Source organism: Dipodomys ordii, unplaced genomic scaffold, assembly GCF_000151885.1.
Source record: "Dipodomys ordii isolate 6190 unplaced genomic scaffold, Dord_2.0 Scaffold13, whole genome shotgun sequence".
NCBI classification, from domain to species: Eukaryota; Metazoa; Chordata; class Mammalia; order Rodentia; family Heteromyidae; genus Dipodomys; species Dipodomys ordii.
In genome coordinates, this window is record NW_012267229.1 from 6869481 (window position 1) to 6891254 (window position 21774).

At 39.7% G+C, this 21774-nt stretch overlaps 1 protein-coding gene across 2 annotated transcripts in view; it reads right to left on the minus strand.

Annotated features, from left to right (window-relative positions):
• Plcb1 (phospholipase C, beta 1 (phosphoinositide-specific)) overlaps positions 1-21774 on the minus strand; it is a 614138-nt gene that overhangs the window by 90171 nt on the left and 502193 nt on the right. For both annotated transcript variants that reach the window (XM_013011003.1, XM_013011004.1), the window contains exons 24-27: positions 13684-13816; positions 11379-11432; positions 8106-8325; positions 6992-7172 (exon numbers count right to left, since the gene is read on the minus strand). In XM_013011003.1, coding sequence (XP_012866457.1) covers positions 6992-7172; positions 8106-8325; positions 11379-11432; positions 13684-13816 — 588 coding nt within the window. The remainder of the gene's footprint in view (positions 1-6991; positions 7173-8105; positions 8326-11378; positions 11433-13683; positions 13817-21774) is intronic.

Sequence of the window (21774 nt, forward strand, 5' to 3'; positions counted from 1 at the left end):
GAGGAGGAGGAGGAGGAGGAGGAGGGAAAGGAGGAGAAGGAGGAGGAGGAGGAGGAGGAGGAAGAAGAAGAAGAGGATTCTATCATTAGGAAACTGAATAAATAAATTATGTTACAGTTACAAAACAAAATAAATAATAAGAATGTCATTGAAAAGCATGAGTGATAAAAATTGTTCATGTCATTATGTAAAGAGCAAATTGAAAGTAGTGTGTAGATTTTTGACTGCATTTTGTGTGAATGTGTGTATATACAGTATTTATGTGGAAAGTACATCAATTCCATTAAGTCAATAATCAGGAAATTTTACAAATGAAAAGACATTTAAACAATGATTCTATTACTAACATCATTTACTTTTCTTTGTCATTTCTTGTTTTGTGAAAAACATCAAAACTTTCAGAAGCAAAATCATTTATTTCTCAAAAGATTATCTTAGGGTAAAGTCAGAGTGCTGGAGAAAGACAAATTGTGCTACCACAACTAACAGTAGAGATACCTCATTCACTGCAATTACTCTTGGCATATACATTTCCCCATGGAAGGGAGGAAATTCAAGTGTCTGTCTGCTAAACATCTGAGCAGCACACACTGCTGATACAAATCGTCAAAAGGAACACATGATGAGTTCCCTCAGGATATAGCAGGATGTTTATAACTGTATTACACATTTATATTTGAAGTGCAGACTTCCTAGTTGATTCATGTATCATAAAATGCAGGTTTTCACTAAAATAATATGTCATATTCATTATTGTCGTATTCCTTTTTATAGTTCCACCCGTTAAGAATTATCCTATTTCCACAGAGCAGACAAGAATTCTGAAGCTAAGAGTGGTTACATAGCAATTCAGTGGGGAAACAGTGTTCTAACTCTTATCCTCCAAGCATCCTTATCATAGGGTGATGGGGATTAGTTTATAGCTGGTCAGTATCTATCTAAGCAACGATTTTAAAATGCAAATTGGACCCTCTGGGATTGGCCAGGGATTGGGGGATTTAGGTTAATGGGTACTGATGTTGGTTTAGGATCCTGAAATGACTGCTGGTAGGGCAGACAGGTAGATGAATAAAAGGAATATAAGCTATCAAAGGTCAAGAGGAAAGAAGGGAGAAATGGATGGTTTGAAGGGATATAGCTCAATGGAATACCTCATGTTTAACATGTGAGAGAGCTTGGGTCTGATCCCAGAACTACAACTTTAAAATAAAGAAAAACAACAACAACAAAACAATGGGACCAAGCTATGCTGAGACTGACAGAATCATCTCAAAATCCCAGTCATTTGACTATGGATGCATACTTTTAAATGTGATGCTGTGGCTTTAAATGTGATGCTGTGGCTGAATATTGAGAGTGACTTGGAACCTTCTGATGGGTCCCTCAGAATTCCTATCATCAAAGTCACTTCAAAACTTAAAAAGAAATAGTCATAGTGGTATAGATAGGATACAATGTTTGATATAGGACATTTGGTGAAAATCAGATTAACAATTTAGAACAAATCTCCCCATCTTATAGTTTTCTGCCTTGGAGCCAGGGTCATTACCTAAGGTCCAAAGACTCTAAAGTTATTCATGCAAATATTTCAAGAAACTGGTACGTAGGGAGAGCTCCAAATTTTACCTTTACATATCTCTAGATAAAGTAGCTATGTCCTTTTATTATGAATCTGGGCAAGAAATCACAGGAGTGATTTCCAGAGGAACTGTGACTTTACCACCAGACAAGTCACCCATCCAGCTATTGATCCATCAAGTGATCAACAGAAAAGCATAAAACACTTCTCACTTCACATTCCACCTCACCCCAGTAGAATGGCCATTACCAAGAAATTTAATAACAACAGGTGCTGGCAGGGATGTGACCAAAAGGGAATCCTATTACACTGTTCACGGGAGTGTAAACTTGTTCGACCACTTTGGAAAGCAGTATGGAGGTTCCTCAAAAGACTGAACATGGAGTTCCCCTATAACCCAGCAATCCCACATTTGGACATTTACCCAAATGACCACAAACAAGGCCATACTAAAGCTACTAGCACAACCATGTTTACTGCAGTATTATTTGCCATTGCTAAGATATGGAACCAACCCAGATGCCCCTCAGTAGATGAACAGATTAAGAAAATGTGAAATATATACACAATGGAATTCTGTGCTTCCATCAGAAAGGATGACATCTCCCCATACATAAGGAAATGGAAAGACTTGGAAAAAATCATATAAGTGAAATAAGCCAGACCCAAAGAAACACAGGCTTCATAGTTTCCCTCATTTGTAATAATTAGTATATGTCTAGGATTGTCCTAGCAGAGGAGCACCAAAGCTTAATAGCTATGCACATAAGACCATCTAAGATGATGCTGATTGAAATGAACTCCAAGATGTGGAAATAAGAGGTTTTTCTTTGTGGTTCTTGTTTTTAATGTGCTGTGTGAAGTTATTTCTTTGTTCCTTGGTTTATTTTCATTTGTTTTATCCCCTGTTGTCACTGTTTTTTTTTATTTTGATACCCTGTATCTTGTATATACGTTCATCTTTTTGGGAAAGGGAAGGGGAACAACAAAATGGTAAGGCAATGGACAACAGGTGAACCAATGCAACAGAGATACTCACAAGACGTTATGTTGGACGTGAACTTTACAACTTGCCTGGGGGAGTTGGAGAGCAGGGAAAGTGGGAGAAAAATAAGGGAGATGGTAACAATGTCCCACAAAAAGTGTACTCACTACCTTACATAGGCAACTGTAACTCCTCTGTACATCACCTTAACAATAAAATTAAATTAAAAATAAATTAATTAATTAAAAAAGAGGTCTCATTTCAACAAAAAGCAATTTTAGGGAGATGACAGGCAGATAGTGACATCACTCATTACCCTTCCTCATGGACACAGCTTTAAACGGTGATTCTCACATCTACACCTTTGCATTCAAGTTGCCATGATACTCGTCACAGGTACATCTAGGGGATCACGGTGGTGAGCTCCTTAGCAGTGAGATGAAAACAGTGTATGGCAACATCCAATCCAGGAAAGGATGGTCACTGCTGCAGCTACATCAGACAGTAAGTTCTCAGGGACTTGGCAGAAATAGAAGCTACAACTTTAAGGAGAATTGTGTGGGACCAGACTGTTAAAAATCCAGACATGAGAAACTTTTGCTAGAGATTACAATGAGATCTCTACAGTCCTCCCACAATTCTGGGAAATAAGGACAAAACGGATCCTCAATTCCAGGGTCAAACCTGGTAAGGAGTTTATTGATAGGCTGCTCTCTTTACTTCTTGAACTCCAAATAGCAACATCTGAAACCAAAGGAAGTTATCATTTAATCCCTAAATATTTTTTGTTTATTTTTTCTTATCATCTGAATACTCTTTAAAACAATAAAAAAAAGCTAGGCCTACTCGTTTTTTATTTTTGTCAGTTGTGGGGCTTGAACTCTGGGCCTGGGTGCTGTCCCTCAGCTCTTCAGCTCAAGGCTAGCACTCTGCCACTTGAACCACAGCACCACTTCCGGTCTTTCTGATGGTTTATTAGAGATTAGAGCGGCACAGACTTTCCTGCCTGGGCTGTCTTTGAACTGTATCCTCAGATCTCAGCCTCCTGAGTAGCTGGGATTACAGGTGTGAGCCACCAGTGCCCTACTCAATTTTTTAATTACCCTTTCATTCATCTAATTTAGCTTGGGAGGTCTGTTCATTCAACATTTAGAACTCTCATCAAAGATAGAATTCACACTTTCAGTTTAAAGGTTCCCTTGGAGAATAATTCTTTGTTATATTTTTTTAATTTAATTTTTTGGTTTTTTTTGGGTCTGGTCATGGGGCCTGAACTCTGGGCCTGGGCGCTGTCCCTCAGCTCTTCAGCTCAAGGCTAGCACTCTACCACTTGAGCCACAGCACCACTTCTGGTTTTTTTCTTTTTGCTTATGTGGTGCTGAGGAATCGAACCCAGGGCCTCACGCATGCAAGGCAAGCGCTCTACCACTGAGCCACCTTCCCAGCCCCAATTCTTGGTTATATAAATGGAATTGATAAAAAGCTTTGATAGGCATGTTGCAGTTAAAGTGTAAATAGTGGATGTCTCAGGTAGCTATCCAAATAAACTTCCCCAAATCCAGAGTGCCTTTCAGTTTTTACTCTCTCATATTGGACTATTATTTTGCTAACTGTATACAACCACAACAGTAGAGGTTTACTACATCTTTCTCCTGGATCTGGGATGAACAAATAATTATAGTCTAAACTGCAACTCCAGGGTTGGTTACTGTGTAAAGATATTGCATTCTTTAGGCATCTTTTGCCTCTATCTTCTGCCTTGGTTGTAGTAAGGTAGTTTTATTGTTCAAGGTCATTTGGAAGTTTTGTCATCTTAGTCAGCTGGAGTTGAAATGTAACATTCTGTTGCTAATTTAAGACTTTAAGAGAGAAATGTCTAAAGGCACTCTTAAGAATTGTATCACAGTAAATTTTGCCCAATATTAGCAGCCAAGTGTGGATAAGTGATCTTTATATATGTTGTACCATATATATATATATATATATATATATATATATAGTTTGAATTAAAACAACCTAAAAGTATAAAGAAACCAGGACACAGGAGGTGAGTAGATAAAAAGGAAGTTTATAAAGAAAAAATGGAATGGAGAGAGGAAGAGTGAGCAAATGCAGTCATAATATTCAATGTATAATATAATGTATTAATATTCTTTCTCTATATATCTTACAATGGACTAGATAATTTGAGGGGATGGTGAAGTTGGGAAAGCTAGGGTAAAATCTTGTAACTAAATAAAATGTGCTAAAGAACCTCAGAGTGTCTCAACAACTTGAATAGCATTTAAAATAGATTATGTAGGCCAAACTTCCTGATAAGGCAACCCAAGTTCTCAGATAAAAGACTGACTTATAAAGGCAAGATTTAGAAAAGCAGAAGAATTGATATGCAAACTCTGGGCTCAGACTGGGCCTGGATATTGGAAGAACAGAATAGTTCTCTCTGAGGAGGATTATAAAGAATTGGGTAAGAGACATTAGATTTGCAGGTTGAGAGACAGATCTTCTAAGGTCTTCGGGTTTCTTTATCTCTTCTGTGTTGTTCAGAGTAAGGTGGGGCCTGTTGAAGGTTTTTGAACAGAAGAATGATGTGATCAGAAATAACTTTAAAGGGATCACTCTGGGACTGCCCTGCCCTATTGCTTCTGGAGAGTCTGTCAAAAAGGAAAAGTCCCATAGCTTACTTGTGACCCATGAATTTTCATAGTCATAGAAGTTCAGTACTACATCAACAGTGCTGTACTAAGTTATCTAGTGTACAGTGTCAGCTAAGTCATTTCAGACTTCCAATTTTACAAGCAAAAACAGCATTACAATTTTCTTATACAGACTCTTAGCAAAGAAATGGGCAGATCACACAAATCAATACCTCTATCAACCCGGTTCCTATGGGTGTAACTACTTTAATTGGCATTAACTTACTCATTTCTTTTCTTGGCTTTGCTCAATATATGGTATTAGATATTAGTCATGGAGAGAATATCACAATCCATGAGCAAACATTTGGAGGACAAAAAAACGCTCATTAACTGAGGAAGTAGCACTTGCTTTCATAGGGAGCTTCAGCAACTGGAATAACAAGAATCTATTTTGGCCCTTTAGATAATGATTTTTTTTGAAAGATGTTTTATTTTTTTCATTACCTTAAATTTAAAATTGTTTTTGCCAATCCTAGGGCTGGAACTCAGGGCTTGGACACTGTCCCTGAGCTTCTTTTGCTCAAGGCTAGTGCTCTACCACTTGAGCAGCACCATTTCTGGCTTTTTCAGTTTATGTAGTACTGAGGAATTGAACTCAGGTCTTCATGCATGCTAAGCATGCTACCACTAAGCCACATTCCCAGCCCTTATTTTATTATCTTTAAGTCACTGTACAAAGGAGTTTCAATTCAAGATGTCAATGTTGAATGCCAATGAATCTTGATCAGTGTCAAGATAGGTGGTATTCACAAGCTGACTATAAAAAGTCGGATGGAAGGTTTTGTAATTTTGTCATTGCTGATCTTAAAAGGCGATACAGAAAAAAGTACAAATTTACTTTCAATGTTTTTGTTTTCAATTTTTTAGGGGGGTGCACTGGACTGGGGATTAAACTTAGGGTCTTGGTTTTACTGAGCAGGTGTGTGTGTCACTGTGTCCCAATTTTGTCCTTTCCCCTTAAAACAGGATAACAGGCATGCACCAGTGTCCAGCCATTGGTTGAGATGTAGACTTCAGACATTTTATTATCAGGCTGGCCTTGAAGCATGATTCTCCCATCTCTACTTCCCAAGTAGGTAAAATTACAGGCTTGGGCAACCACGCCCAGCTCTGTCCCTCCCTCCCTCCCTCCCTCTCTCTCTCCCTTCCTCCCTTCCTTCCTTCCTTCCTGCCTGCCTGCCTGCCTTTCCTTCCTTCCTTTCTTCCTTTCTTTTTCTTTCTCTCTTTTTCTGTTCCTGGGGGCTCAAACTTAGGGCCTGAGCACTGTCTCTATATTTGTTGCTCAAGACTAGTTCTCTACTATGAGCCACAGCTCCACTTGCAGCTTTTTGGTGGTTAATTGGAGATACGAGTCTTACAGACTTTTCTGCCCAGGCTGGTTTTGAACCATGTTACTCCTGAGTAGGATCTTAACTTCATTAAAATTCCAAAGATTCCCCTAAAACTATTTAAATCTAAATTTAAATTTGTGCAAATGAAAACACAATCTATAATATAATCTATAATTATAATCTATAATCTACAAATTATAATTGGGGAAAGGAGTCAAGTAAGCATGCTAGAATGATAGGACTTATAAAATATTGTATAGTATAGTCCCTGTACCCTCACAGATGAGCTTCATTTATGTTGCCTTAGTTTCCTATAGGAGACCCACTAGCATCAGATATTTGCTTTGGCAAAGGGGGTTGCAGCCACACAAGCATAAATCACATATCTTGGGCTTACCAACTTAATATGCTCCCGCTTCTGGTATTTTTCACTATAATACTGTTCTTGCCGAAGATTAAGCAGCTGCTGTTGCTGTTTGTCTTTCAAGTCTATTAACTTTTGGGTCATTTCTGCATCCAGAGCAGCTAGGTCTTGTTCTATGGCAGAGGAGCCATGGTCAGGGCTACTGGGCTCAGATCTGAAAACACAAGAAAGAGCTTAAGGGTGAACCAATTCAGTAGAGAAACCCAGTGGACACCATTTTGGAAATGAACTACAGAGTTTCAGGGAGAGGTAAGTCAGGAAGTGAAGACTGGGAGAGAATGAGGGAATGGGTTACATTTCAAAAAGAAATGCACTCGTTACCTGACAGGTAACTGCAACCCCTCTGCACATCACCTTTGAGATAACATTAGAAATAGGGAAAAAATATGCGGTGGTCATGAGTACAAGAAAGGCTCACGCCTGTAATCCTGGTTACTCAGGAGGCTGAGATCTGAGGATTCTAGTTCAAAGCCAGCCCAGTAAGGAAAGTCCCTGAGACTCTTATCTCCAATTCATTATCAAAAGAGCTGGATGTGGAATTGTGGCTCATGTGGTAGAATGTTAGCCTTGAGCAAAAAAAGACAGTTCCCAGGGCCTGAGTTCAAGGCCTAGGACACATGCACAGAGAGAGAGAGAGAGAGAGAGAGAGAAAGAGAGAGAGAGAGACTATGAATCTATTTGCCAGAGCTCTGTCTACAAACTAGACTATGCTTATACATAAATATTTTTCTAAGCTTGTACATAAAATTTTAAGGCAGGAATATTGCTTGATCCTAGGAATTTGAAAGAAGCCTGGGTGACATAGCAAGATCCCATTACTTTAAAAAAAAAAAAAAGGAGGGGCTGGGAAGGTGGCTCAAGTGGTAGAGCGCTAGCCTTGAACTGAAGAGCTGAGGGACAGCGCCCAGGCCCAGCGTTCAGGCCCCACGACTGGACCAAAAAAAAAAAAAAGGAAAAAAATAAAGAAAGAAATTTGGCCTTCAAGCAAAAGGGATATTAAGGTCCCCAAATAGGGAATAACATGGCCCAAACCTTGACAGTCCATGGAAATGACTTTCTTCCTCATGCTATAAAATAAACAACTCACTTTTTCTTGCTGTCCTTTTTAGCAGTCTTTTCCAAAGTTGCTCTTCTTCTCAAGTAGTCATTCTGAATTTCATTGTATTTTGTAGTGTGTTCTTTGATTAGGTCAGTGGTTTTCTTGTGGTGTCTCTTTACTAGGTCTTTCATTTCCTTGTAGTGCTTCTTTTGAAGTTTTACAAATGATTTCTGTTGCTTTAGCTCTTCAATAGTCTGTGCTTCCACTTCTGCAACAGATGAGCATAAGAGCTAAGGGGCAGGAAAGTGTGGGCCGGGAGAGCATTGGGGACCGGCTTGGAGAGCAATACCTGTCTCAGTCTCATCTCCACTAACAAACACCTTAAGAGCAGAGCCTTGATGTCCAGCTTATCTGGGTTCTTGTCTTGCTCTATCCCTTGCCAACTTTAATACTGTGTTACTTCTTGCGTACTCACTTTCTTCCATAGTTTATATATATATTTTTAATCTTAAAGTTTGGGTTCTCTAAACAGAGCCCAAAATATGCATTCAGGTGAATGTGATCTCCTGAGGGTAGGAAAGAGAAGGAGGGAGATGAGACTGGAGCATTTACTAAACCAGAGGCTATGTCAAACAGAGCTTGCCTGCTACCTGACCGCAGGTGAGCCCTGTAGTATGAACTATGAATGGTCAGAAGGATTGATCTCCTCTTAAGGCAAGAATATCAGCTCATTGCATTTTTGCAGTGCAATGTGGGGGTGCTCTAGTCTTCTTGGGAGGATCTTCCTATAGGCTCTGATCAGTTTTGCAGAGAAAGAGAAGCCATGAGCTGTTAGGAGCCAGCCCTCATCACAGCTGGGAGAAAAGGGCACATCAGATGTACAGGGAATTTGGGAAGAGCCCCAACACATCTGCTTTAAGGATTATAACACTTGTACTACTTTACAGGGTTGTTAGGATGGTGCCATAAAAGAATTCATGGAAGCCGGGTGCCGGTGGTTCACACCTGTAATCCTAGCTACTCTGGCTGAGATCTGAGGATCATGGTTCAAAGCCAGCCCAGGCAGAAAAGTCCTTAAGACTCTGATCTCCAATAAACCACTAGAAAACCGGAAGTTGTGCTGTGGCTCAAGAGGTAGAGCGCTCGCCTTGAACTGAAGAGCTGAGGAACAGCACCCAGGCCCAGAGTTCAAGCCCCACGACCAACAAAAAAAAAAAAGAGAATTCATGGAAAGTGCTTAATAGTTTTGGGCTCTGTGCTTGTGGAGGCTTAACAGATAATTATGTAGGTTCTACAATGACCTCTCTTAGGGGTAGCATTCACAATATGGCTTGTGCATTTATCTACACAATATATGGTAGCTAGTATCCAGGGAGAGGAACCTCTAATCTAGATTTCATGAAGACATCAGAAGGGTTATCAACAACTTCTGTGATATTTTATCCAATGTTGAGAGAATGTTGACTATGACAGAGCCTGCACTTAAAACATTCTAAATCTTGCTAACCTCTTGCCTCAGTTCTAGAATGTGCTTTTCAGAAGTCAATATAAATCTGATGATCAGTTGGCTACTCTAAGTTCTCAGTGTCCTGCTTATCACCACATGGATGGTGAGATAGCTTTTAACAGGCAGGGTTTTAACTTCAATGAATTCTCCTTTACTTGTACCCAGATTAAGTCAGGGTTCACGTGTTTTCATTCTTTGGTCTAAACTTTCTGCCTCTGGGAGCAAAAATAAACATTGCCACAAACATTTAGAACTGTCAAGAGATTTAGAAATAATAAATGCTATGAATAATGATGAAGCTGAATACAAAATGAGATGCTTTAGTGGGTAAACATTGAATCAGAAGAATAAAGTAGGTTACTAAATGCTAAGGTCTTTAAGGAATTGCAGTATGCTTTCTTTCTCTGTCTTGTGTTGATTCTCTTGATATTCTTTTTTTTTGGGGTGGGGGAAGTCATGGAGTAAAACTAAGTACATTTATTTCATGGTTTACCCCAGGCATAAACTGACTCATGGTAGTATTGTAAGTTATTATATTAAGAAGTTAGAGTCCTAAGGATTTGGGGTTTCTGATTCACTTTTACTTCTATAAAAATAGCTTGTAGTACATATTTTTTTAAGAAACAGGATTCTATATGTCCCAACCAATGATTAAAAGAAAAAAAACTACCTTTTCTTTTTTAACCTTTTTCTTTCTCATTTCTCTTAGTATTTGGTACCATGTATTTCATATGTAAGATTTCTTGATATGTGGAAGGGAAAGGGAATCACAGAACCAGCAGGACAAAGGATGAACCAATGCAACTATGTGGGATAAGAGCCTTACAACTGGGGGCTGGGAAGGTGGCTCAGTGGTAGAGTGCTTGCCTTGCATGCCTGAGGCCCTGGGTTCAATTCCTCAGTACCACATAAGCAAAAAGAAAAAAAGCCGGAAGTGGTGCTGTGTCTCAAGTGGTAGAGCGCTAGCCTTGAGCTGAAGAGCTGAGAGACAGCGCCCAGGCCCAAAGTTCAGGCCCCATGACCGGACCCCCCCCCCAAAAAAAAGAACCAACCTGGGGGGGAGGGGAATAGGGAGGGGTAAGTGGAAGATAATGAGGGATGGGGTAACAATGATTAAAATCAAATGTATTCACTACCTTACTTATGTAACTGTAACCCTCTGCTCATCATCTTTTCAATAAAATAACTACCTAAAATACTTCTTTCAAACAAAAGTGGGTAGTAAAATTCCATTCCTGAGAATATATTGTAAGTATAAAGGTAATGTGTATTCATATAAAGACACAAACATTACTCATCAATAAATCACCAAAAGATCATTACAGCTGCTCCTATTCCTTTAGTCAGTACGGTCACATTTTTTTTGTGGGTGGTGCCTGGACTTTGATTTCAGGGTCATGTACTCTTTCTTGGATTGCTTGTTCACAGCTGGTTTTCTACTATGACTTGAGCCAGACTTCCATCCTTTCTCTCTGTTGGTTGTTTTGGAGGTGGAGTCTTAGATTTTTCCACCACTGCTGGCTTTGAACAGCAATCCTCCGGGTTGCAGCCATCTGAGTAGCTAGGATTATAGCCAGTGCCTAGCTAAAACTATTATTTTTAACTTGTAGAGTCCTATCTAACACTTTAAGTTACTTCCCTGTGATTTCATCACATAATGGGCCTAAACTAGGGCTAAATATATGTAGACTCTTTCAAAAAAGAGATATTAACAACCTATTTTTCAGAGATAAGGGAGATATCTTTTCTTTTTTTAGTTCTTCATTTGTCAGACTCTGGAGGTGGTGAGGGGGTAAGGAAAAGGGAATATTTACCTGTTAAGACACTCTGAATAAGATCTTCTGTTTTGGCAGGTGCCTTTACAGAACCTGAAACAAAAAGACAAAATAAATATCTTTCTTTAACTTTTAAAATAGTGCTCTTCCTGTAGAAAGAAATGCTTGGGCTTTGGAGATCGGGGGGTAACTCATGCATGAGGCCCTGAGTTACGTCTACCAACCCTTAAGTACACACACACACTTATACACACATGCACACACATATATACACATTCACACCTACACACACAGACTGCCAATGTCACAATGACAGATTGTGAAAGTAGATGTGTAACAAAATGATCCTTAAGAGTCTTCATTTGTAACTTTAAGATAATCCTTCTTAAGTGTGAAATTACATGCCTACATAACCTGGGAGAAAGAGTAGTGTCTACTTGAACCAAAAGTACATTCACTTTAGGAAATGCTGCTGCCACCTTTTGACAACCCTGGGAATGACTAACACAATCTTTTAAAATCAAATGCTGACCACCAGGCAGTAAGAATATTTTTTTTGCAGCAAGACTCACCAGTGGAGTCCAACATCAGTGGGAAAAAAGCATACAGAGATTTGGGAAGATGAAGAGATTGATTCAGTCCCCAAGAATCTCTCCCAAGGTATATAAAATATCATAACTTTTGGTAGAGAAATCATCAAATGATGGGACATCACCAGCCATGGAGGAGGGGGTGCTGACATCACTTGTCTCTGACAGAATGCCTGGAGGGGAGAGGGCATCAGCTTCACACTACCTACAAGGACATGTTGCAGAATACCTGGTCAGAATTCCTGAGAGCATTCAAGCTACAAAACCTAGGAAAATCTGAGGCACTGTCATACATAAAAGGAAACTACCAATCCATGACAAGTGACTTCACTGCGGGGTCTGAGGTGGGGTGTGGAACAATGGAAAGTTCATCAGTAGAAGCAGGTGAGGATCACACAAGCTCGCTCTTCAGCTCAGAGCATCCTGCCAGCGTTGACTTCCTGGTTTGAAGGTGACACCAAGATCTTAGTAGATGTGAACTTTAGGAGAAGCCCAGAGCTTTTGCTTTGTAAGGGAAGAATTTTTGTGGTCTGTGAGGCAAATTATTCTAAGGTTAAAAATCAGCATTAGAATTCCAAATTCTCTTCCACTTCTGGAATCACACAACTATATTTATTTATTAGTGTATTTAAATGACTTTTTTATATCTCAGAAGCACACAAGAAGTTTTCACTTGATGCATAATAGTCCTTTTTTAAAGACTATTATACACCAAGTGAAAACATCTTGTTTGTGGTTAGTCATCTTACAGGAGTTGATTCCAATACTCTTCTAAAAAGTAAAGCATCAATTTGTGCGCATCTGATAAAAATTCAATATGACTTGTTCCTGTTAAAATATCATCTCCACATGAGAAATACCCTCCCATCCTCTATGACAACAAAAAGAAGGGAATCAGGAAGTCACATCTTCTCTGGAAAAAATTCTCTATTCTTGATTAGCCAATTCAACAAGAGTTACCAAGCACATGCCATTTTTCAACTGTGCATGTGATGTACTGAAGCAGCATACACTGAAGCTCATCCAGAAGCCTAGGACACAGACATAAAGAGGCAGGACACACACGGGAGGTAATCACACCCATTAGTACAAGACTATCAAACTGTTCAAAGTGATCAAAGGATTTTTCTGAGAAATGTAGGCCTTAGGTTGGAGTGTCCCAGCTCAAAGCCAGAGTTTTGGTATTTTGAGAAGCTGAGTCTAACCTGAGTTCACTCCCCACTTGCTCTGTGGCCCCTCAGGAAGTAATGATGGAAGATAACAGAATCTTACCTGCAGAGGACTGGAATGAGAGGGAAACAAACTCACCCCTGACAAGAGCCCAACAGAGTGTCCAGGGCACAGAGACACTCAAGGCAACTAAAGAGTATGTTGGAGTAAGAAGGAGAGGAGCTGTTGGCAGACAGAGTGTTGGTGAAGTAGGACTAAGAGCATGGTTCTAAAGTATATTGGTTGATAAATTCCTAGAACTCTCCACAACCCTCACCAGCAGATGAATCATAACTCACTACGAGGTAATAATACAGGAAACCTGAATGGGCTCTAAGTTGTCAACAAAGGGGGATGAGTACTCAGATCTCCACCTTGGCGTTCATTCATCCATCCATCCATTCACTCACCATTAGGCATGTATACACCACTTTCTGCTCTAGGGGCATTAGTTAAAAAAGTCATACTGCCCACCTTCAGAGACAGGTGCACAAGCAGCTGGAGACTCCGGAATCAGGGCCAGTGGTTCTTTCCCCATTGCTTACCTGGAGCTGGTTGGCTGTGTAGTGCCTGGGAGGGTGGCTTGGGTGTCAAGGATGTGGTGTGATTCACGCCATTTTCTGCTGGTGTGGTCCTGGTTTCATTTGGAGCCTCTGATGGCATTTCCCCAGGATCAGCCTACAACGATAAAGACACTATCATTTCTTGCATTTCTTAGTGGTCTTTCATTGGCTTCCTAAAACAGCAAGGCATTGTTACAACTCATTCAAGCTTGAAGCAGCAAAGTTTGAAAAACTCTAGAAAGCGAGATCAATGCATCTTGGTGTTGAGAATCACAAGGATGATAGGTGAATTCTATTGAAGTTCTGATTTTAACTCCAACATGTCGGTAGCCTTCGGAGGTATCCTCGTAGGTGCCTTTGGGACTGATGAGGTGATTTGCTTCAGTGAGAAAGTAGCAAACTCCATGCAATCAATGAGGATGACAGGCTTTGTGGAAGCGACCTGGCCCTCCTGGCCAGGACATCCTAGGCCAGTCATCCCCGGAGGTCCTCTAGATATGGGTGAGCCAGCCAAGATAGGCTGAGCCTGATAGAAATCAGCAAGAACTGCTCAGTTGAACAAAGATCTTGGGGTGGAGAGGTGTTTGTGGGAGGGGGTAAGAATTAGCTCATGTTGCAAGTCTCTAAATTTGGGGACTGTTTGATTTACAACAATAACTAATTGATGTGGTGGGTGAGAATGAAGATTTTGGTACTAGACTTGCCTAGGTTCAAATTCTGCCCCTGACATTCATTATCAGTGGAATGTTGGGCAAATCACTGTGCTCTGCTTCTTCTTTGTAGCTAAGAATATGTATGGACTCACAATCTTGTCAGGCTTCTTAGAGAACTAAATAAGTTAAGTGTTATAAAGATTTATAGATAAATGCAATGCACGAGACATTACCAATGAACAATAATGCATCAACACTTAAGAAATCCACCTACTTCACTCCATATTCTTGGTCCAAGTGAGCATTTAATAAATGCTTGCTGAATAAATGTGGTCCTTATGAAATAATTGCCTCAGTAATTACATATTATTTCAATGATGCTTTTTGATACTCAAATGCTTTGCAGCTCTTTATGAGAATTGCCTTCCAAGACTGTAGCAGGTTTTACTGTCAAGTGTATACCAGCGTTCTGCATTCATGAAAGACACCAGGAGAGAGGTATTTTTCCAGAAACCATTTGGAGTGCAACACTGACATTTTGGTATGTAGTTACTGATAGAAAATTGATAAAAGGGAAGATGAAATAGAAGAAAGTGGCTTTTTACACATTTTTCCTCACTTCCTCCTTCCCTCTCTCTCTCTCGCCTTCCCTTCACTCTTCTCTTCCTCCCTCCTTTTCTCCTGTCTTTCTTCCACCTTTTTGCCAGTCGTGGGTGCTGATCTCTGGGCGTGAGGGCTGTCCCTGCACTCTTCAGCTCAAAGCTAGTGCTCTACCTGCCCGGGCTGGCTTTGAACAGTGATCCTCAGATCTCAGCATCCTGAGTAGCTAGGATTATAGGCGTGAGCCACTGATGCCTTGCTTCTACCTTTTTCCATTCCTGTTCTTCCTTCCTTCTCTTTTCCTCCATCCTTCTTTTCTTCCTTCCATTTACTTTCTTTCACACTTTATTTAAAAAAACTCACAGTTTTCCTATTTCTACTTTTCATATGCTGGGACCACAGATATGCACCACCATGCTTGTCTTCACAAGTGTCTTTTAATCCATGCCCTCAAACATCTTTAACATATGTGCTTCAATCTATCTTGAGCAATAGTATTACCTTCATAGAAGGTAATAATGAATGGGTTCCTTTGAGCATCTAGAAGTAGTGTCTTAGAGAACTCAGGGTTTTTTTGTTGATCCTCTTGGAAGTGGAGGTATGGCTCAAGTGGTATAGCATCAACCTTCAGCAAAAAAAAAAAGCCATTCTAAACTCAGGCTAAGGGGAAAAGAAATCTCTGCTAATGGAGTACAAGTGAGACAAAGCCCCACCACTCTTCCAAATGTGTGTGTGTGTGTGTGTGTGTGTGTGTCTGTGTCTGTGTGTTTGTGTGTGTGGTGTGTGTGCTGGTCCACAGGACTGAACTCAGTACCTGGGTGCTGTCCCTGAGTGCTTCTGCTCAAGGCTAGTGCTCTACAACTTGAGCCACAGCTCCACTTCCTGCATCCACCACAACCCTGTCCCCTCCCCTGCCCTGCTTTGGTAGTTTATTGGTGATAACAGAATCTTAAGGTCTTTCTTGCCACCAGCACCAAGCTTCAAAGATTTATTTTGTTTTTTTTTTAAGGAGATATATTTTGTGTAAACATGGGTGTTGGTTTTGTGGTTACAGTGGAGGATGATCAGCAAGGATTGGCGATGGATTTTCAGGGACCTTTTGGAGAAGTTCAGAACTCTGAGGTCCTACGTGGAGAAGCTTAAGGCAGCATGGGCCGCAGGCAGGGCAAGCAGGTCTACTAGCCAACTATCCATTAACAGGCAGTTAATGGGAACTATGGAGGCAAGCGAATGGGGCAGGATTTAGTGCAACAGGGTAACTGGAGCCACAGACAGAGTGGGAGAGAGCTCCGTTAATTGAGTGGATGCTTAGCTTCGGACTATTTCTGCTCAAATTTGGAAAATAGCCAGAAAATTACATTTTTCCCCCTTCTGAACTCTCCCAATCTCATATCCCTAAAAGACCGGATAAAGCACATCTTGAGACACTAGGGCCAGACACTGCCTGTCTGTTCCCTTGGCTTACAGGAGGAGCCGTTTGCCTGGAATCTTGAGACTGTGCTCAGGTGAGAAATGAATCCTCAGAAATGCTGAGGTCTGGCGAGGCTGCCAGTGTTGTGGGCTGAGGGCCAGCTAGCTCACAGTTCTCCATTCTTTACCTGCCCTTCTGGCTGTACACACATTGAAAAGAAGGTGGGTGAGGCATTTAGGGTTGGTTGTAACTCTTGTCAAAGCCTCTTGCCATTTTTCAGGAGACCAATGTTCCATGTGAGTGTAGTGAGAATCTATGATGACAAACTACCAGGCATTTCTGCTCAAGGCACCACTTGCAAACTTGAACTGACTAGGCTTATCTAATGGAAATAGATGAGAATAGTAGCAGTGGATCACTGCAGGCTGCGGGACAGGTGTTTCTTTTCTTCTTTTCTTTTCTTTATTTTATTTTATTCAGTCCTGGGGCTTGAACTCTGGTCCTAGGCACTGTCTTTGAAGTTCTTTTGCTCAAGCCTAGCACACTACCATTTGAGCCACAGCGCCACTTCTGGCTTTTTTTTTTTAAATAGTTCATTGGAGATAAGAGGATAAGAGTCGCAAGGACTTTTTCGCCCAGGGTGGCTTTGAACCACAATCCTCAGATCTGAGCCTCCTGAGTAGCTAGGATTATAGGCATGTGTCAGTGCCCAGCTCAGGTGGTTTTTATTCTCACACCCTTACAAAGCAAAGCAACTGGGCGTGTTACTGAACATCTTTTCTAAAGACTTCATTGGAAAGTGAAGTAGTATTTATCCAAAAGAATCAAGTCAGGACATAGTAAAGACATTGGCACATCCATGTTCATTGCTGTACTAGTCACCATAGCCAAGTTGTGGTAACAGCCCAAATACTCTTCAATGGACAAATGATATGAACATATATATATATATATATATATATATCACAGTGGAATTTTACTCATACATCAGGAAGAAGGCTATGATGTCATTTTCAGGGAAATAGATGGACCTGGAAAAAATTATTAAGTGAAGTTAGAGAGTCAAAGAACACCTGTTTTCTCTTGTAGGTGGAAATGAGACCTAAATTAGAAAAATATATGCAAATGTATACATATTCATATGTATATATGGTATATGCAGGGGAGAATTCCAGTAGTGTAACTTCTTTGAACAACTCACTATGGTTAGTGCCAGGAAGCTGGAACACGTGTTGTTGGGAGGGGAGTGTGACTATATAGTCTATATAGTCATGATATTTAATGCACCTATGTGGAAGCAGAAGCAAGTAAGCTGAGGGGATAGGTGGGTTGGGAGAGATGGGGGAGGGCGATGAAAGGAGTGATGCTGATCAAGATGTATTATACTGATAACTGATATGTTAAATGGATCAAGATGTATTATACTGATAACTGATATGTTAAATGGATCAAGATGTATTATACTGATAACTGATATGTTAAATGGATCAAGAAAATGTGGTATATATACACAATGGAATTCTATGCCTCCATCAGAAAGAATGACCTTGCCCCATTTGTTAGGAAATGGAAAGACTTGGAAAAAAATTATATGAAGTGAAGTAAGCCAAGCCCAAAGAAACATAGGTCCCATGGTTTCCCTTATTTGCAATAACTAGTATATGTCTGAGACAAGCAGAAAAGGTCAGATAAGTTGATGATAGGTGAAATGAACCCAAAGATAAGGACTCACATGTTTTTTTTCTTTCTTGCTATTGTTTCTAACATATTTATAAGATGATTTCTTTGTTGCTTTGCATGTCCCTCCACCACGGTATAACCCTTGTTTTCACTGTATTTGATGTTGGTATAATTTGTGGAGGGGAAGGGAAAAAACAAATTGTTTAAATAGGGATACAGGTGGACCCATTGCAACAATGAGGTGTACAAGACATTATGTTGAAAAATGAACTTTACAACTTTGGCACGGGGGTTGGAGCCTGGGGGGTAGATGGGAAGGCAGGGATGGGAAGGGGAAAAAAAGGAGGAGGCAACAATGCTTGATAAGAAATGTACTCACTATCTTGCCCATGTAATTGTAACCTCTCTGTACAGTATTTTCACAATAAAAAAAGAAAATGCCAAAAATTGAAATACCTTTGTACAACCTCATAAGACTAATAAGAAATCAACATCTACAGAAAATTTTTGAAAAAACTGTGATGTGGGGCAGAGTTCACTCAGGGGACAGCAGAACTTGTATTAGGCCATGTGTTATGGTCTTAAGTCTAAATGTCAAGAGCAGCTTTTACTCTGTATGTGGAAAATGGCAGCTTCAAGAGCCATAAGAGTAACGTAGCTGAGACACAAAGACAAACAAATGTGATAATAATTGTTAAGGCCGGAAAAGGCACTCATCTAGGACAAGTTAAAAAAAAAATTCAATACAAGGGTTGAAAACTGAAGTTTTTTTTAAATAGGACTTTAGCCTTTGACATGATTGCAAAATTAAGCATTTTCCATCAGATAGATACGTGATCCAAAAACAAATACCTTGTCCCACTCAAAAGAATCATCAAAAGCAATCCTTATGACTCTTTCTTCCCAGGTTTTCCTCAAGTACCTGCTTTGATGAATTTCAATAAAAAGTACAGCCTTTCCGAAGTTTCTATAAATTATGATCAAAACAAAAGAACTGTAAATTTGTCTTATAGAAGGAACCTAAAAGTCTTAGAATCCAGTTAAATAAATATCAAGGGAAGAAGGTTGAGAAGAGAGGAAGTCTTTCGCTGCCCTTACTTGATTTTGCTTTCCCAGTATGGAAGAATATCAGCAGAAGTAAGGCCCTGCCCTCTGGTGGCCGAATGGAATGATTGCAAGTTTTTTGGCTTAATTGTTTTATGATAAGAAAAATATTACGTTTAAGTTGTTGTACAAAGAGGTTTCATTCCAACATGCCAATTTTTGAGTCAAAGGCATTTTTTAACCATCCCAGTGAAATCAGCTTTGAAAAATTAATTTTTCAAGTCAGTTGCAGAGACGTATACTTGTAATCCTAGCTACCTGGGAAGCTGAGATTGGGCTGATCATAGTTCTAGACGAACATGTACAAAGAATGCACAAAATCACATCTCAACCAAAAACAACCTGGGTGCAATGGCACACCCTTCACATTCTAACTCACGTGAAATAAAACGATAATGGTACAGACCCACCTGGGGAAAAATGCAAACATTCATGTTAAAATAACCACTGCAGAAAGGGCTGGAGGCGTGACGCAAGGTGTACTGTGTCTACCTAGCACATGGAAAGGCCTAAGTTCAAACTCTAGTACTGAAAACCAGACAACAAACAAAGATAGAAAAAGACCTCTTAGAAAGAACCCCCACATTCCTAGTCTGAAACAGATGGCCCTTGAACATATTTGTATATGATTCAGTAAAGTGATAACTGAATGTTCATCTGCCACAGGATACACAGATTAAAAATCCCATGTGAGGGGAAGAAAGAATGATGGAAGGGCTGACTGTAATCCAGATGTACACAGAAACAGACATGTTAAATTGAAGTCCCTTTGCCTGACTGCTTGAAGATAATAATTAAAAGGAAGGGGGAAAGATTGCCTTATGATCACTGGAAATGTGGCTCTTATGATTAATAACTAGAGTTGAATGCTTTATATAGTGAGTGACATAGTAAGTAAAGTCTCTTTCAAACACCTTATATGTGATGAGCTATTAGAGGTAGAGGATCATAACTTAAATCAGACAGCCCCATGCATGGAGCTGGTTAGGAGGGCCATATCTTCATTTGCATAACAGGAAAATAAGCTTACCAGTTTAGCTAGACAATTGTAGGGGAGACTGATAATTTCACAATTCCAAGATCTAGCCCACTCAGGACCAATGTGATTGGTGGCTGAGGCTTTGTTAGATCCAGCCCTACAGGCTTCAAGAAAAGAGTGTCCCAAACAAGATCCCCATTTGTATATGAAATTTCTACTCCAGAGTGACAGCAGATAATGTATATCCTTCTAATTTTTGAGAAATTAAGAATCACTCCTGGAAGTCAGGTCCGATGCATGCATTAAGTGTGAGTAAAATATATTGATGCATGTCAGTGCTTTGAAGTGCATAATAAATATGATGCATTTATAAATGAGACCCTCTGGCTTTTTTCATCATTATATATCTATAATTCTCAATATAATGAAGTGAATATTTACACTTTAATTCTCCAGTTTTTCTTTTCTCCTGAAATAGTCTTCTGATTATTTGAATGAAAATATCCCACTTCTATCATATATACTATGTTTAGACTTTAAGTATTTCTTTTTTTATTGTGAGAATACTGTACAGAGGAGTTACAATTACATGGGCAAGATAACGAGTACATTTCTTATCAAGCATTGTTGCCTCCTCTTTGTTTCCCCTTCCCATCCCTTCCCATATTTCTTTACCATACATTGATTATTCTTTACATTGTATGGCACCTAATTTGAAAGTATGTTCAAATGATTTTGGGAACCATTAATATATAATATCAGTAAATATTTTATGGCCCATGCTATATTCAGGCATCATGTTAGATGTTTTTGAAAATCTCCAAATCATTTTGATAATCTTGTACTTCAAATTCAAAATAAAGGAAAATACTAAATGATTCTGGCGTGTGCATGCGTGTGTGCGTGCGTGCGTGCATGCGTGCGTGCGTGTGTGTGTGTGTGTGTAGAGCCTGTGTGCTGTCCCTGAGCTTCTTGGTTTGTTTTGTTTTTGCTCAAAGCTTGCACTCTACTACCACAATTCCACTTCCAGCTCATTAGTGATTAATTGGAGATAAGAGTCTCACAGACTTTTCTGCCCAGGCTGGCCTCCAATTTTGATCCTCATGACTCAGCCTTCTGAGAAGCTAGGAGCCCATGACCATCTCTTAAAAATGCTTTAATTTATTCACAGGCATTGAGACCGAATGAGGAAATCCTCAGGAGAGGACACACAGGTGCAATAGCTATGCCCATCTGATCATATAACATAATATTTATCAACATGAACTTCAGGAAATGGAAATAGGAGGTGTTTTTTTTCTTTTTTTTTGCTGTTTTTGTTTACTTTTCATTTGGTCTTGCTTGTTCATTTATCTGTTTTGGGGAGGTTAAAGGCAGGGGAACAGAAATGGAAGGGCAAAGGGTGAACAAATAGAGCTATGTTGAAAATGAACTATAAAACTTGTGATTGGGGATAGGAAGGACAGAGTGAGGGAGGGGGTTACATTATTTAAAAAGAAATGTACTCTTTATCTGACTTATATAACTGACATCCTTCTCTATGTTGGTTTTATAATAACAGTAAAATTGCATGAGTTTAAAAAACTGCCTTCATTACTTCTGGTCAGTATGAAATCACTGATTCATGTGATCACAAGATAAAACGC